The following is a 326-nucleotide window of genomic DNA, read 5'->3' on the forward strand; positions in this document are numbered from 1 at the left end:
TCAGGAAGGGAGTGGGCTGTCAGGAGTGGAGAGGGCTGTCAGACGGGGAGGGGGGCTGTCAGGAAGGGAGTTGGCTGTCAGGAGGGGAGTGGGCTTTTGCATGGGGAGGGGGCTGTCAGACGGGGAGGGGACCCTGTTGGTGAGACCTCGGTGCCAGTTCCGGGTTTTCCCTCTACATATCTCCTATCCATAGACCAGGCAGAGAGATAATAATCATGGACTCCTCTATTTCCAGGACCGGCTGTACTTTGTGATGGAGTATGTGAACGGAGGAGACCTCATGTACCACATCCAGCAAGTGGGGAAGTTCAAAGAGCCCCAAGCAG

The 326-nt window shown here is 56.7% G+C and overlaps 1 protein-coding gene across 1 annotated transcript in view; it reads left to right on the top strand.

Moving 5' to 3' along the window:
- Positions 1 to 326, top strand: part of LOC108800970 (protein kinase C alpha type-like) — a 33,331-nt gene that overhangs the window by 3,444 nt on the left and 29,561 nt on the right. Inside the window, exon 4 of the mRNA XM_018572949.1 lies at positions 236 to 326. This exon is cut by the window's right edge and continues 1 nt beyond it. Within this exon, the coding sequence (XP_018428451.1) occupies positions 236 to 326 (91 nt within the window). The remainder of the gene's footprint in view (positions 1 to 235) is intronic.

Source organism: Nanorana parkeri, unplaced genomic scaffold (genome assembly GCF_000935625.1).
Source record: "Nanorana parkeri isolate BGI_ZX_2015 unplaced genomic scaffold, ASM93562v1 scaffold2184, whole genome shotgun sequence".
In the NCBI taxonomy this organism is placed as follows: domain Eukaryota; kingdom Metazoa; phylum Chordata; class Amphibia; order Anura; family Dicroglossidae; genus Nanorana; species Nanorana parkeri.